This window comes from Phasianus colchicus, chromosome 1 (genome assembly GCF_987193195.1).
Source record: "Phasianus colchicus chromosome 1, bPhaCol1.hap1.1, whole genome shotgun sequence".
NCBI classification, from domain to species: Eukaryota; Metazoa; Chordata; class Aves; order Galliformes; family Phasianidae; genus Phasianus; species Phasianus colchicus.
In genome coordinates, this window is record NC_143436.1 from 111,302,624 (window position 1) to 111,316,237 (window position 13,614).

At 39.9% G+C, this 13,614-nt stretch overlaps 1 protein-coding gene across 2 annotated transcripts; it reads left to right on the forward strand.

Annotated features, from left to right (window-relative positions):
• The first annotated feature begins 34 nt into the window (after positions 1 to 34).
• Positions 35 to 7,161, forward strand: NDUFV3 (NADH:ubiquinone oxidoreductase subunit V3). 2 transcript variants are annotated; one of them, XM_031594654.2, is made up of 4 exons: positions 35 to 173; positions 279 to 360; positions 2,414 to 3,292; positions 6,884 to 7,161. In XM_031594654.2, the coding sequence occupies exons 1-4, from the start codon at positions 126 to 128 to the stop codon at positions 7,048 to 7,050; spliced, it is 1,176 nt and encodes a 391-aa protein (XP_031450514.2). In that variant the 5' UTR covers positions 35 to 125; the 3' UTR covers positions 7,051 to 7,161. The 2 variants fall into 2 exon arrangements, with proteins under 2 accessions (XP_031450514.2, XP_031450515.1); XM_031594655.2 differs by lacking the exon at positions 2,414 to 3,292 and having other exon boundaries at positions 36 to 173.
• Positions 7,162 to 13,614: the final 6,453 nt, after the last annotated feature.

Here is a 13,614-nt window from a genome sequence, read left to right on the forward strand (position 1 = left end):
TAAATAAATAAATAGAAAGGGATCGCTGGGAGGGGGGGAGGAAAAAAAAAAAAGGAGGGGGGGGGAAGAAAAAGAGGAAGGTTTTGGTGATAGAGGGCAGCACGGGGCTTAAGGAGGAGGACAAGATGGCGGCGCCCTCGCTGCTCAGCTGCGGGCGGGTGGCTGCCCGCAAGGTGGGGGTCCTGCAGCGCTCCCAGCTCTAAAGAACTTCGGCCCGGGGCCTCTCCTCGGAGAGGCTCCGGGCCAATGGCTGAGAGCTTAATGGCTTTGTTTTTCAGGCGGTGCAACTGGAGGCCTGGGTGCTCCGAGGGGCGACGCTGTGCACCCGGCCAGGAGGCTCCGGGACGCCGCTGGACAGCAGTAAGATGCTTCAAAGTTGATTTTCCTGTAGCTTTCTGGTTTCAAAAGGTGCCAGGAGACCTGTCTACCTCTTTCAACCGTCTGCTTTCCCTGCAGATGGTTATGTTTAGGTTATGTATGAGATATAGCTGTCTTTTTCAGGTTCTAGCTAGACCAGGGTGTGCACGTTTTGGCACATTGCTGATGGAATCAGTGATGAGGAATTGACCTGTAAGTTCTGGATACCACCTTTTGGAGCATGAACATGTTTTAAACACATATCAGCAATTATACTGACGTTACAACCTAAGTTGCTTCTGATAATAATATTCTTGGTTTGGATGTGTTGTTCTTTCATCAAAGTCAGTTCAGTAATGGCCAAATACAAATCAGGCAGTAAAAAGTTTGAAATACCCCAACTGAAGAGTAAGCTCATGATTATGAGTCAAAATGTGACTTTTCCGCATATCCAAATATTATGATTGAAGTATTTTTCCAGCAGCGCTGCCTCTTAATGCTCAAGTTGAATGCTATCTGCTTTTGTAATTTCTTAGGACATCTTTAGTGCTAATACTTCAGCATTTGCTTTGGTTTTGCTTGTCTGTCTTCCCTTTGAGCATTCTTGAATTCTTCCGCAGCAGTTCTTTGAAAACCTTTTTGGCCTTGAGGGATGCTTTCTCAAATATTAGATTATTATTATATGTGTTTCGCTGTCAGTCTGGGCAGGGAGTCAGATGTCCTTCAAATGTGATTGCCAGTTCTCTTGCTTCCCCCATCTTCTTTCCCCACCCTGTGCCTTTAGTCCAGCAGAGATACGTCAGAAATTCTCCAGAAGTATTACCTGAATAGTAAACTGATAGTATATTCTCTATTATTTGCATTTATTTTAAGAGCTCTGTATTTCTATTTTTGGCTTTTAATTAGATGTATCTGTCTCTTCTGTGATATTTTTATCTCAGCATTGTTAAAGACTTGCTTCTATTCAGAGCTACTTACAGTAACTCCTTAGATCATAAAAGGTATTACTGTGGAACACCAGTAAGGGAAAAAAACTGCAGTCTACCTTACAGTCCTGTGAAGTAGGTCTGGGCTTCCAAACCATGCAGATATATCTGCACAAAAGTGTGGAAATTGGTTGAACTACATTACAGGTTGGAAAAAAAAGTGCAACTCCTATGGGTGGAATGGACTTTCCTGTAGCAAATAACAGTAATGAAGTATCTTTTTAATGTGCTCTCAGTTCTTTTTGTCCTCCTGTTTTCTCTAACAAAGATAGTATTTGCTATTGATCTGCTCCTGGAGCCTCTGTGAGGGAGAAGAAACACAGGTTCAGAAGCATCAGGAAGTCTTGTAAGACTTTTTAATGAAGAGATTTCAAACTAAAATGGGAAGTGGAGATAGAAAAAATAGCATTAAACTGAGATGCAGATCAGCTGGTAGATCACGCAGACCTATGAACTGGTAATACTTTCATGTATGGCCTCAGGTATCTCTTGCACTAGTACTAGTTCCTTGAGAGTCATCCTTCCCTACTGCTTACAAGATAGCATTAGCCAACCTCTTGCAATAGTTAGATGTTTACTATGTCTTCTGCTCTGCTAGCCTGCTTCTGGACAAATATATGAAGATCTCTGCTGACAAGTTGTCTGAATGTTTGCCAGAGATTAGAAGGTGTTTGTAACCATCTCCAGTGATGCAGAATTGAAGCACAGAAAAAAAAAAACAAACAATTCCTGCAAGGAGCAAAAGGCGTTTCAGCATCGCAGCAGCAAAAACTGTTCAGTGTGAACTATCGCTCTAGTTTCTTTAGCTTAAAATGCCTTAGAGCTTTCTGCTTCATGTCTGTGTTCACTTTAATAACTTTGTAATTTACTTTTTTTTTTTTTTCTGACACAATCTAGTAAGTTAAAATTAAATGGCTAACATCACTCATTAGCTGGGATGTATGTATAATGATGATAATCATCTTTGTGCCATTCCCTTTATGTAGTGGCACCACAGGGAGGCACCAAGATACTAGCCACCAAGAATACAGTTGAATTTCCTAAAATGTTGTCTTCTAACTCTCACCCAGTATCTGCAAAAGAAGGTGGGAGCACACTGAATACTAATCCAAAGGAAGCTTCAAAACCTGATGAAGATCTGAGAATATTGATGTCAAAAAAAACTGTGGTTGCATTTCCTCAGCGAGCGATTGTTTCTTCCCTTGAGGAGGCAAAACTCAGTAAAATTGGAAAAGGAGGAGGCATAAGGAAAGAACTAGCTGAAGAAGAAACTTCGTCTTCATCCAGCTCAGATTCAGATTCTAGCTCAGATTCTGAAGAAGAAAACGATGACAGTGATGAGTCAGGAGTTTCCATTAAAACCAGAGTGGAGTTTCCTAGGCGAGGTTCCATCTTTTCTGAGAACATACCAATAAAGACATCGCAGCTACTAAGAGATGACTTGTCCCAGAAAGATCAGAAAGAATACATAGTTAAGAAGAAACCAAGCAAAATGGAAACTGATGTACCTACTGTCAAGCAGGTTGTATTTTCTAAGGCATCGGTCAGTCATGAAACATTAAAATCCAAAGCAAGAGACCCGAACACAAAATCAACTCCAAAAGAAACAGATCAGCAGAAGCTAATCTTAGAACCACGCTTGGATAAAAAACAAGTCTTGACAGATGCCACTCTGAAATCTGATTATTTGGGGGAAAAGTCTGTGGGAGCCCAAACAACAACTACTCAGCTGAAATCTCCATCAGTGACTCATGAAGACAAAAAGCAAAATCTGGTATCTAGAAGAAAAGGAAAAGAAGTAAAGGAGACACAGAAATCAGAAGCGGTAGAGGTAGTTTCTCCTAAACAGGAAGAGGAGATTTCTGAAAGCACAGCGTTGGTGATGGGTGCAAAGGAAGAGCCTGTTCAGGAAGCAGGAGTCCAAACTGGAGAAAGCAGCACCATAGCTGGTACATCTTTAATTTGTTTCATCTGTGTTATAGATTCTTCTGGGTTAGGGTGTATTTTTAAAGAATGGTTTCCAAGTCATCTCTGTGATTCTCTGATCCTTATACAGAAGCTAATGATGTAGTAGTGACTTTCTAGAAGATAAATTCTTGTTCACTGCTAATTGTTGTAATAGCTTTGTAGCACTCAGTTTCCAGTTACATTGTGAAAGGAAGCTGTCTTCCTCTCACTGTACTTGCAGTTTCATAAACAGTTGTTACTGATAAAAATGAAAACAAAATTATGAACAAAATGATAAGTTTTGTATGACAGAGCTCATTTTCCTTCTTTGTTGTCAGAAAGTTTTGGCAGCTTTCCTTCTCTCTCCTCCCTTTTTTCTCTTGAACTCTTACAATGCTTCAGATTTCAGTAGACTTCAGGAAATCATAGCGTAATACCAGAAACAGGTGTTGATTCTGAGATTGGTAGGTTTTAAGAAAGTCATGTTGAAGTAACATAGAGTTGACCTCATAGCCTAACTCTTGTTGAGAAATAGAGAGCAGAAGGTGTTGTGTTTTGTTGTTTGGTTGGTTGAGTTTTTTTGTTGTTAGTTTGTTTTTAGGAAAAAGCATCATGCCCTCCCTAGCTATACTTTCCAGCTTAGCTTTCTTAGTTGCCACCAGTCTTCTTAACTTTCCTACTGATCTCATTCTGTGTATTTAAATAGTAAATTCTTCTCTGTCAAGATCTTTTGTGACTTGCTGTTTCAAACTTAGCATACCATTCTTAATACAGCCCTTTTCATTGCTTCTTTGAATTAAAAAAAAAAAGAAAAGAAAAGAAAAAAATAGGAAAAAAAAGGAAAAACTTGCTTGAAGCGGAAGCAGCATCATTATAAAGCTGTAAGGATAGCATCTTTCCAATGATACCTTTGAAGAGCAGGCCCTACCGGATCTTGGTGGACAGCAAGTTAAACATGAGCCAACAGTGTGCCCTCATACCTAAGACCAACAGTATTCTAGGCTGCATTAGGATGAGTGTTGCAAGCAGGTAGAGAGAGAGAATTGTTTTTGCTCAACACTGGTGCAGCCACACCGGGAGTGTTGGATCTCCAGTTCTGGGCTACTCAGTACATGAGGCATGGAGAGATTCAAATATGAGTAGGAGGGGGACGACTTGGTACTGAAATGTGCTCATGATTCATAGTGAAGCTTACACCTCATAGATCTATTGAACAGCTTTCACTACTCTGACACTGACTCTGACGCTGTAAATTCAGAGTAAGGTTAAGCCTGTGTGACAGACTTTTCCTGTAGATATGTGTAACAGCCATGTTTCAGATCTCTTGTCAACGTAGCCCCACCAGCAAAACCTTTAGGATAGACCTGGCTATTCTGAGAAAGTGACTTTGCTATTGAGCTCTTCTTGCTGTGTGGAGGTGGTGGGGCTGTGTCAGCAGAAAATTGTCTACTAGCTTTGTGCTGAGTCTCCACTAGAGGACACTGCTGCTGTGGCCATGTGGGAAGCAGGGGTTAGTACAGGTGAGTTAACACACCTTTACTGTTGGTGAGACATCTTTGGGTGTCAGGGAGTAGCAGAGTGAAACCTAATTACGCTGTTCAGCAGCATTGCTGCTGTCTTTAGGGTATTCTCTCTTCTTTTTGAGACCTCCTTTGGAAACAGCGACTGCTTTTTCATGTTTATTGTTCACAGTTAATAATTCCTTTTGTAGTCTATTATTCTGTCCTGTTCCTATATTATTTCACTCATCTGCAAAGTCTGCAGCAAGTATACTGAAGATGTAATAGTTCTAGTAGTTCTTAATTTAATTGTTTTTCTCATTACAAACCTAGATGTTAAGCTGATGTCATCCACTTGGTAGAACAGACATGCTACACAGCAAAAAACTTCAGCTGTTCAATAAGAAGCAAAATAGCATGGTAACTCAGAAATATCCCTATGAGTCATTTCGGAAGGACATCCTGAGATATCCTTGCTCTTTAAGAGAGAAGGCATAGAAGAAGTCTGAAGTGCAAGGAGAATGAAGTCAGAGATAAATTTTTCCTTTGAGAAGCCAAGTACAGTGTATTTGGGCAGAGAAAGTGAGACTCCATCTGCTTTTCTTCCTGAGCATCTGTCTCTTAATTTGGAACAACTGTCTCTTGCAGGTTGAATGTACACTTCCCTACGCTTCCCTGTTCTTGGGGCTATTTGCAGTGAAGCCTATATCATCTGGCTTTTATATGTGTAGTAGTGTCTCCTGTGAGCTGTCTCAGTAGGAACTGAGCAGCAGAGATAGGGGTATTTCTTTTCATAGGTTGTGTGTTGTTTTGCTGAAACCGTGGCTTACTACATGGCATTTGATAAGCAAGCCATGCTAAATTTTATGTATACACACTCTTAAACCAGTAGCGTTACACTGCAATAATTGTGTCATAATTAAAGGGAAATTCTGGTTCGAGTTCTTGTATTTTTATTGTAGGCTGTTGCATTATAAAAAGAAGCTTAATACGGTCTAACATAAACCACTACATGCAAATTTATACGAGGAAGCTTTTCACTAGATTATGCTTATGTCTTTCCTATTGCTATAACTCTGAGCATATGAGAATAAATTAATATTGGAAATAAAGCTTTATTTCTTGCAATTTCCTTGGTTGTAAAATCAGCCCATACCAGGATCCTTTTATGTAAATAGTACTGCCTAAATTTGCATAATATTTTAAAAGTGAAAGAATTAATGTTGGTTTTAATGTGAAATAAAGAGTTCTGAGCAACACTATTAGATTGTTCTTTTAGGAAAAAGAGCTGATTACAAATTTTGAAAGATTCTATCACAATTGCTTTTTTTCTGAAAGAAAGAAAATGTGTATCAGAACCTCATAATATATTATTGTTAGTATAAGCACATTTGAAAAAACTGTGAAGATATCAATAATTCAATCACTTTCCCCATGGAAAAAAATTCAATCTATAAAGTAGTTCCAAGAGCTGTATCTCATGGTCTGACGTGGCGATATATCATTTGCACTGCTTCTTTGCCTCTTCTGGCTTGTTAAGAATGTCACCTACTGTTCTGGCTGAAGTGAGAACCAAGGCGAGCCAGGAAATGTAGGCATATGTCTTCAAAATACAAATGATCTGTTCTGCCCAACTCTCTCCCAGCATTAGGTGGTAGTTTGGATTTGAAAACGTGTGCTGTATTAGATGGTTTGTACATTCCTGCTCCCCTGCTGAACAGTAATATTTTTTAGGATCAGACAGGGTACCAGCAGAACCTAAACTTATCCTTTTGTTGTAGTTGCTTTTTTTTTTTTTTTTTTTTTTTTGTAATATTGCCTTGATCATCATAGAATCATTGAATGGCCTGGGTTGAAAAGGACCACAATGATCATCTGGTTTCAACCCCCTGCTATGGGCAGGGTTGCCAACCAGCAGACCAGGCTGCCCAGAGCCACATCCAGCCTGGCCTTGAATGCCTCCAGGAATGGGGCATGGACAGGCTCCTTGGGCAACCTGTTCCAGTGTGTCACCACCCTCTTGATGAGGGATCTGAATGTTGCTCTCTTCTGGTTGGCATCCCTGTAGTTACCAGTTACTGTTTCTTTTCACAGAGGCTACAGCAGCTGCTCAGCCTGCTCCAGAAGAATTCGATAATTCTACCTACAAGAACCTCCAGCACCATGAATATAACATCTATACCTTTGTTGATTCTCTTGTGGATCTCTCAAAATTCAGGCAGCCGCAGCCATCTTCTGGAAGACCATCACCAAGACACTGAAAGAACCACAATTAAATGCAGAAGCAGAATGATAAATTCTTCTATTTAGCTCTAATGTATCATCTGTTATAAATCAATAAATGCATAATAAGTAATGCTTGAGCTTTCAAACAGTTTTTGGTTCTTGGAGTCCCTCAATTCTTGATTTTTATGATCAAGCTACAGTCAATGAATCATCAACGAATAAAAATAGGCTTTTTATCTCTCAGCGTATACACAGTGTGAAACTGTCCTGACTTTTCCATGTTACTAGAATTTTAATATTGACCATGTACTGTGTTGAAGGAAGTAATGGCTTCTGTGGATGTGTCTGTTTAGTTCATGCCGTAATTTTACATGGTTTTAGCAGGTATTGCTGGAGATGCTCAGGGCCAGGTTGGAAGGGGCCCTGGGCAGCCTGAGCTGGTGGAGGGCAGCCCAGCCCACAGTGGGGCTGGAACTGGGTGGGCTTTAAGGTCCTTTCTGACCCACATGATTCTGTGATCTCCATAATGCAGTGGGCTGTTCACCTTGCACACAGATGTTTTGTGTTTTAGAGGTTGCACTTACTCTGGTTTTGGATGTGAAATCATTGGCTGAAAGCAAGTCGCATTTGTCTCTTGTGGCAACAGTGCATGTTGTATGTTAGCAGATGAATGAATCTCAAATTGTGTGTTACTGTAAAGGGGAAATGTAACGTAACTTACTCTTCTGCTGAGTGTGCTAGCATCCAGGCTCTGCAGTAGTTAAAGCTAATTAAAGTATATGAAAACTTCAGTGAGCGGCTACTATTGAATTATACCACATTGATTGAACTTTGAGAAATAACATATTTCTGTGAGTTATATTTGCATGCTATTTAAATGTGACCAAAGCAGCATTATAAGGAAAACCAGCTCCTATTATTATTTTTTCACTGAGACTATGTTTCTGTTCCCACTTTTTTTTTTGTTCCACAATAAAAATTAATGTGGCTGTGTCCAGCTTCTCTCTTGCTCTGCAGAAGATATGAGAAATGAAGCACTTCTCAATCTGTATTATCAGCAGTTACAGTTGGTCTCAGTAAATTTTGTATTTCCATCCTATTAGTAACAGTCTTCTACCCTCTGGGAAAACTGCCTTGATGACCACCAGCTGTTGTGGGGTTGGTTCCATTTTGGCTTCTTGTTCATTTCGTTTCTCGGTGTTAATTGGTCTTTGTGTGGTTATACTTGCAATAGCAGACAGGTTTTCTATCACCTGTCTGTATTCTTTCAAGCAGCAGAATATGCAAGATCAAAGGGAACATGGAGTCAGCTTTAGTAGTCTATCTGGATACTGGGCGCAAACCCCTGGGTGCAATTACTAGAACAGCTATTTTGTACTCTGACTTGGCAAAAAATGTGGTAAGAAGGATCAAGAGGCCTACATCAATCTGCTGTTTAGATTTTTTAAGTCAGAAACCTCTGGCGAGAAATTTTATTGTCCTGTAAAAACTAAAAAGCATATTACTGACTTTAACTATGAAATTTTAAATCAGTAAATGCATAAATCCACACGCTTAGGAATAAAGAGCAGAAAGTTGCTCTGAGCCACTGATGATACCACATGCACTGTATTTGGGAAAGAAATTTGCTGTTAACGTTAAAAAGATTAAAGAATAAGGCAATGGGTCTTCAGAATGAGCTTTTGGACACTTCCCTTATTAAGTGCCCACTGGAGGGCCGCTGTAAAGCTGCTGTGTTTTGTCCTTAGCTGAAACTCAGTATAATATGTAGTTCAATCCGTGCTGGTGTGTAAATGTGTTCCCAGTTGCTTATTTTATGATGACTGGAGGAGGCTGCAAGCTGCCAGAATCTAAACAGTAAAAGTAAAAGCTAAATGGTGCCTATTAATATGCTTATGTGTTTACTAAGCCTGCTCACGGTGGCTATGATTGTTAGCTGTTTGGAATCAGAATTACTCACTTAATGCACTTTTTTTTTTTTTTTTCCTAAGGAGGGTTGGTGTTACAAACACTGAGTTAATTCAGCTAGGCTGAAACTGAAGTGTCTTGTCTTCACTCAATTTGAAAGTTCTTCTGAAGTGGATTTGCAGCAATATCTTAATCTGTATTGATGCAAGGCCTTTTGCTACCCTTTTTCAGTGATTACAGAAAAAAATAATGTCAAATGCCCTTTGTGTAATCCTATTTGAGTGCTTTGTGGGGTTATCTTTTTGCACCTCTAAAGTCAAGCTTGAAAGTCAAGCAACTTTATAATTCTAGTATGTTTGGTATGTGTGTGGCATACACTCTGTTCAGTGAATCAGTCCAAGAAGGAAAATAATGTAAGGAAGGGAAGAACACAGACTTTTTCCCACTGTTGTATCCCAGACTTCAAAGAAAAAGGCTTCATTTTTTGTTTTTTGTCTATTATTTGATGTTATTGTGTTTGAATCATATGCTAACGTTTAAATTTCAAGCAGGATGTGATACAATATGCTCATATTCTGTGATGTTATGATGATGAATAACTGCCTTGTTCTGCCTGGCACTTGTCAGATACAGTCAGGAAACTTGTTTTAAAGAATGCAGAGTCTGGGATACTAACATAATTCCTGGAAACTCTCAAACGTGAAAGAAAGAAATCAAGTCACAGCTTGGATTTTGTGAAAATCAGCTCTGTAGATCCAGCATAGAATTCAAAAGTGGGGTTTTCAGTGGAGGTAGTGTGTCATTGTGGGAGAACATGAAAATATGGAAAGTGGGATTCACTGATTTCTCATTAAAGAAGGTGAAACTCCTGCTTCCGTTATTGAAGGGAGCAGTTTTCAAACAAGTGCTTCTAAGCTTTTCTCATATAGCAAATGAGTTACCCACCAATAAAATTGCTTTCAATGATTCCCTTGCATGTAGATCTTTGAAAATGAAATTATGAACCCAGAAGTTTATGGATAGTGCTTGAAAGCTCAGACTCTAAGGTCTAAAAGTAGTGATAAAAGCAGATTGTGCTGATTACTTGAGGTATTGCAAGGTCAAGATTCTTTTGGTCCTTGTGGTGCCTCCTTTGGCAACCAGTCATAACCAAGGCAATCCACAATGCTATTTTGGAGATTTATTTTAAATCTGAGACATGGGACTTTTAACTGGAGATCTTCCAAATTATGTCCTTAGATTTCAACAATCAAAACACACTCAGTGCATCTTCCTCTGCTTGTCTGTAAATTCACAAGCCATAAAAGATCTGTCTATAGTCTTTTCTCTACTGTCTAAGCTACTTGTACAATTATATTGTCTACTCTTATCTGAGGATGGTATGTAGTCCTTCCTTTTCCTACTCAAGGTAATGGGAACACAAGAATACTGCCTATGCTGTCCGAGTCTGCTGAAGATCTGTAGCAGAGCAGGACTTCCCATCTTTATGCTGATCAGAATCCCATAGCTCACAAATGGGCTCAGGTGAGACTTTGTGACCTTGAGGTATTTTGGGAGGAGGAATAGGGGAACCTTGTGAAAGCAGCTATCTGTTCCAAACAGTTTTAATTCCTGAGTTGACCCAATCAATGACTACTCCCATTCCGTGAGGAAGTAAGTAGAAAGCATGCTCACAGTATCCTGAAGGACTGTAACGTCAGAATAATGGAAATCGTGGTTGGAAGCAACATCCCAAGACTAAGAGTCCTCTGTTCTGCAGCAGGTGCAAGTAGATCAGATTGTCCCCAGCCTTGTATGGTTACGTTTTGAGTATCCCCAAGATCCCACAGTCTTTCTGGTCAGCCCCAGCATTTTAACATCCTCACAATTCAAACGAAAACAACAACAACAAAAAAAACCCCACAATCTTTACCTGTTATCTAACTGAAAAGTTTGGGATTGTTACTCTCGTCCTTACTGCTCCTTCCCTATCACTTTAACTTCATCAAAGAAGGCAATCAGCTTTGTCAGGTGCTATTTACTGCCTTAGGTAGTTCTGTTTTGACTGTACCCAGTGACCTTTTTGTCCTTCATAAACACAGGCATAGGTCCTAGGAAGATTAGTTTTACACTGTTCTAAGGAACTGAGCTAAGGATGGATAAGTTGTAGTTTCCCAAGTGTTCTTTCTTGTCTTCATTAAGCAGGCTTGACATCAGCCTTTTCCTCAGATATCAGGAGCTTCACACAGTCTCCATGACTTCCCTAAGGTGAAAGAAATTGGCCTTACAATGGCCCACACCATTGAGTATCATGTACAAATGTATCTTAGTGCTTGCATGGTAACCTTAGTGTTCATCTCAGTGTGATACTGTTCCCAGTACGTTCTGTTTAACATCTTTTAGAACTGTAGAATCATTAAGGTTGGAAAAAACCACTGAGATCACCAAGTCCTTACTGTTGTTTTTTTTTTTTTTTTGCCTGAGAACATTTAATTACATTTGGAAATTCACACCCACCTCTGAAAGTTTTGCAATATATGGCACATTTGGGATAGAAAACAATGTGTTTACACATAGTTAGGGACAGACACAGGTTTAAATGTCTGTTCATAATAATAAAGTATCCTACAAACTTTGGGTCAGTATAAGGGGTCAGTAGATCAGATCCCAACATTTATTTTGGGTTTGCCTGCGCTCTTAGCAGTTTTTTTAGACGTGTTTCAGTGAATCTGAAGCCTCGAAGAATGCAGCCTATAGGCTACGTGTAAATTCCTAATACTCGCAGAACTCATGCCAGGTATCTTAGTGACAAGTAATGCCTAAAATTCATAGCAGCAGTCTCTTTTTTTTTTTTTTCCAGTCTGACATTCATTTTAAATGGCAGTATCCCTTTCCAAATCTGAGTGTTCTGTTAAGTCTAGATACTTCCTGAAGCAGTTAATATCCAGTAATTTAAAAATGGCCTAATTAAGATTATTTATGCTTTCTGGTTTAGTTGGTTGGGTTTTGTTATGTTTTCTGGTTTTTTTTCTTGTCTCTCCCCATCATTATGAGGTGATTTTGTATTATGTTTGCATGGAGGAGATGGATATACTTTGTTTGTAAAATCAATGATAGTGACTGTCCAGCACTGAAGAGGGAATGTGCAAAGCACAGCACACCTCATACTGAGTAAATGCCAAGGGCCTGCATCAAAGAAGAGAGCAACAGATACTTTTTCCTGGAGGCTTGGAAAGGATCTTCAGAGAGCTACCTCTTGAAGCTTTCATTTCTCATTTTCATGCACTCTTTTGTCCTAAAAACAATTTAGTTTAATATCAGACTAAACCATTCTAATCTGTTGGTGCTTCCCAAACTCTTCTGGAGTGTCCTTAAAAGTGATATATATTCTGTTCTGTTAGGATGGGAAGAAATGTAAGGAGAGCAGGAAAGAAATTCAGAATATGGAAAAGAAAAGGCTAATGTAGGAACTGAGGGCATGCATGGTCCCTATGACTCAGGTGTTGGACTGGATTCATTTGTGAGGCCCCTGGCTGCCTGCATAGCCTTTGGCAAGTTGCATCATTTCTTGGGTTCTCAGCCTTGTTTTACAGGTGTGGAGTTAGTGGTCCCAGCGTTCTCTTTGTACCTCACATCTATTTACAGAGCAACTCAGACTGAAAACTAGTGAAAAATACTTTTTTTTTTTTTTCCATGTTCTATGTTGAGTATGCATATTGTTTAAAAACTCTGAGCTAATTCAGGTCCTCCCAAGAGATGTGATAATTATTAACCCTATAACAAGAGTATTTTTCAGATAGCTTGCACAGAAATTCCAACAAATTTGAAATTGCATTCAGGCAATGGTTGGGCAGTTTAGATTAAAAAAAGAAAAAAAGAGGGGGCTTTACAACTGTTCCAAATACAACTTCCTTATAGTGGAAGACTGTTAACAGACAGGAAAAATTGGGGAGGTATCCAAAACCAGCAATCCACCCTGGTGAGAAATCCAGCTGCTGGGAAGTGGAATGGTGCTGGAATTCATACCGGCTTGTTGTCTCTGGACACCAGTCAATGGCCTCCATCTTCTGTATCACCCTCCCATTAGCAATAAGGATTCAGTAGTTTTAAACTCTTTCTCTTGGTGGCTTGGAAAGGAGAAGGAACCTTTTCTCTCAAATCCTGAAGAACCTTTCCAAAGCTCTAATCCTGGAGGAACACCGCTGCTCTACTCCGCTCCTGAAGATGCTGTGGGGCAGAAGTAAATTCACAAGCTGTCTGCTTACTGCTGGGCCCTCTGTATTCTCATAGCCTCCTTCCTCTGTGAGCAACTCCAAGATTTACCTTGAGGACCAACTGGTGCTGGGGAAGAAACATGTTTGAGAACCTCAAGAGAGACACCCCATCCTGTCTGCAAGTTTGAGGTGACTGAAAGAAAAAAAAAAAGACAACTACAGAAAAAAAATTGGGAGTTCTTTTCCTTGATTTAGTTGGTCTTTTTTTTTTTTTTGAGATTTTCCACATAGCCTCAAGGAATGGGGCGGCTATTTTTCTGGATGTTAAGATTTCAGGTAACCACAGCACGGCTCCAGCTGCTCGGGCCTCAGGCTTTCTGCTATTTACCAGTTCACGCGTGCTAATGTTCAGAGACCTGGCAGTGCTTCAAGCAACTGAGCGTGAGTGCTGGGCTTCCTCATGCCCTTTGGCTCTGCGGTGGCCGTGCTGCTGGCCCT